This window comes from Morus notabilis, unplaced genomic scaffold (assembly GCF_000414095.1).
Source record: "Morus notabilis unplaced genomic scaffold, ASM41409v2 Scaffold89, whole genome shotgun sequence".
Classification (NCBI taxonomy): domain Eukaryota; kingdom Viridiplantae; phylum Streptophyta; class Magnoliopsida; order Rosales; family Moraceae; genus Morus; species Morus notabilis.
In genome coordinates, this window is record NW_010357100.1 from 86,881 (window position 1) to 89,542 (window position 2,662).

Below are 2,662 nucleotides of genomic sequence, written 5' to 3' on the forward strand. Positions count from 1 at the left end.
TCTTTCCCTTTCCTCTACCTCTACCCATATTCTCAAAACTCCACAAATGAATAATTCATGCAAACAATAATGCCTGCCAAATAAAGAGAAAACATCAAAAGGTGTAATTTTCTACTACAAAACTCTGGTTTAAATTGAAAAGGAAAAGAAAAAAGAAGGAAATTCACAGATACATTAAGCAATAACTAAAATATTTAACAAGTCATACACAAAACTACGCAAGCTTATGTCCATTCCAATATGTTTTGCATAAACTAACGAAACTGATACGATGCAGTATTGGAAGTACAAGTGAACAGAGGCACCAATAGTAGATCACAGATGCTCACTGTCTACAACAGAATCCTTTGTTCGAAATACATATATCCCATTAACTGATTCATATTCCTTCACATGATATTTTGCAATAACTTTTATTCACACAGATAACTTTTAGGAACTGAAAAACCATCATTAAGGCATATTCTTCTATTACATGCATCAAGTTTTAAACATCACATTTTTCTCTTATATGCATCAATTAAGGCAACGGCTTGTTTCATTCACTTCACAACTTCACTTCCACCGGATGCTTTCCAAACATCATATTTGGTTTGATTTGGTTGTCAAGTGAAAGCAAAAGAAGAACATAAAAATAATATTTTCCTTTTCTATTGTTTTGGCTTGCAAAAGATGATATTCTGCAAATTGATAACAGTCTAATTATTAGTTTACGAAGTTCTGAAATTAAGGAAATTTCCAACTTCCAAGTCTGAGTTTTTGTTTCTCTTCTTCCTTCTTGACCACTCAAAATTCATAAACAAGAGAATTTGCATCAATACAATCCATGATAATTTCTGTACTTTCAACAAATACCCCAAATTCCCAAGTATTTGTCAAACATGATTGAAAAAAAAAAAAAAATCAAAAGATGAACTAATAACAAAAATTAACCTTTTTGGTTAAAGGAACCAAATTTATCTTGGTTGACACTCAATTGTTGAAAAAAGACCAGAATACATCATAGAACGAACTGAAATTAACAAGAATCAACATCACTTCAAATATATTCTATAAAAAATAATCACTTCAAACATTGAAATGAGGGTAACAGCAGAAATGAAGATAAGGAAAAAGTAATACCCAGAAAACCAGATTATCAGAAAAACGAAACATAAATTTCTAAATGACAGATTTTCCACAAGCCTATACAAACAAGATCGATCAGAAGATAAGGGGGAAAAAAAAAGATGCAAGTAATGCATGAACTTGATAGAGCTCGGTTAACATCAAAAGTCCTTAGAATTAACTTCGAACTTCAAAAACCTACAATAAGCAAGACATGAGAGAGAAAAAAAGAGGCTTGTTTCAATCACAAAACTTAAGAGCAAGAGAGGAGAGAGAAAGAGAAATGATACTGACCTTTCTATGAAAAAAACCTTATTTGCAGTTTTACCATGAATCCCATTACTCTAAATCTGTCAAAGAACTGATAGACGAACAAGACCCATGTGGAGTTTTTCTCAGTGAAGCGGATTCGTACTGTGAAAACAGAGATGAAAGACGAAGAGCGGAAAAAAAAAAAACAAAGGTTTTAATGGCGAAATCTACGATCTAAACAGGAAATAGTGGATGCCCAGATCAAGAAAATCCAGAGATTCAGATACATTAAGGATTGGCAAAGGAAGCAGATTGAGATAAGAGTGTGGGGAGTCCAAAAACCAGGCCAAATGAAATGAAACACAGAGAGAGAGAGAGAGAGAGAGAGAGAGCTGTGAATGAAGGGGAGGAAAAAAGAAAGAGATATTTGTTGATTGGGCGCTGTTAAGTCTGTAGTCTACGACTCTGTAAAAAAAAAAATAATAAAAAAAATTAAAGAATTATAATTATAAATTATAATAATACAAAAAAAATTAAAAAAAAAAAACTGCTGTGTTTATTTATAGGTAAGAAAGTCAAGAAAATAAGGTCATTTTGGTAAATAAGAAATAGGGTCGGACTTGGGATTTACTGGAAGTGAGGATGTGGTTGGTTGCTATTTTGAGTTTCTTATTACACCAAAGTTTTGTGCTTTTGCGCATCTGCTTGGCATTTATCTCCACACTTGAAACCCAAAATTCTTTGATCACAATTCTGCCCCCTAAAATAAAGATATGACTAATGAACTATAGTTGAGAAGATCATGAGATTAGTGCTGGAACTTTGGACGGGCCGCCCGCGACCGCCCGAAAAGCCCGAGGATTTGCCCGAGCCCGAACCCGCCCCGCCCGAGATTTTCAGGCCGCCCGCCCAAGCCCGAATTTCTCCTTGAACGGGCCGCGGGCTTGTATTCGGCGGCCCGAGCCCGCCCGAATTGCCCGAATAAATAGCCGTTTTCGGGCAACTCGGGTTTTCGGACAGAATTCGGGCAAAATTCAAAAAACTAGCCGTTTTCGGGTATTCGGGCACCTCGGGCGGGCTCGGGCAATTCAGGCAGGCAGGACAAATTCGGGCAAAATTCAAAAAAAATCAAAAATTCGGCCTTCGGGTCGGGCAATTCGGGCACACCCAATTTTCAGGCAATTTTCGGGTCGGGCTTGGTCGGAAAAATTCAAAAAAATCCCGGCGGACGGCGGTATACGGTGGCTAGACGGCGGCGGGCAAGGGTGGACATGTCAAATTCGGGCTGCCCGAGCCCGAACCC

General features: G+C 37.2%; 1 protein-coding gene across 1 annotated transcript in view; it reads right to left on the minus strand.

Annotated features, from left to right (window-relative positions):
• The window catches only part of LOC21401357, a 7,263-nt gene extending 5,505 nt beyond the window's left edge, over positions 1 to 1,758 (minus strand). Inside the window, exons 1-2 of the mRNA XM_024164806.1 lie at positions 1,402 to 1,758; positions 7 to 73 (exon numbers count right to left, since the gene is read on the minus strand). Coding sequence (XP_024020574.1) covers positions 7 to 28 — 22 coding nt within the window. The 5' untranslated portion in view covers positions 29 to 73; positions 1,402 to 1,758. The remainder of the gene's footprint in view (positions 1 to 6; positions 74 to 1,401) is intronic.
• Between the last annotated feature and the right edge of the window lie 904 nt (positions 1,759 to 2,662).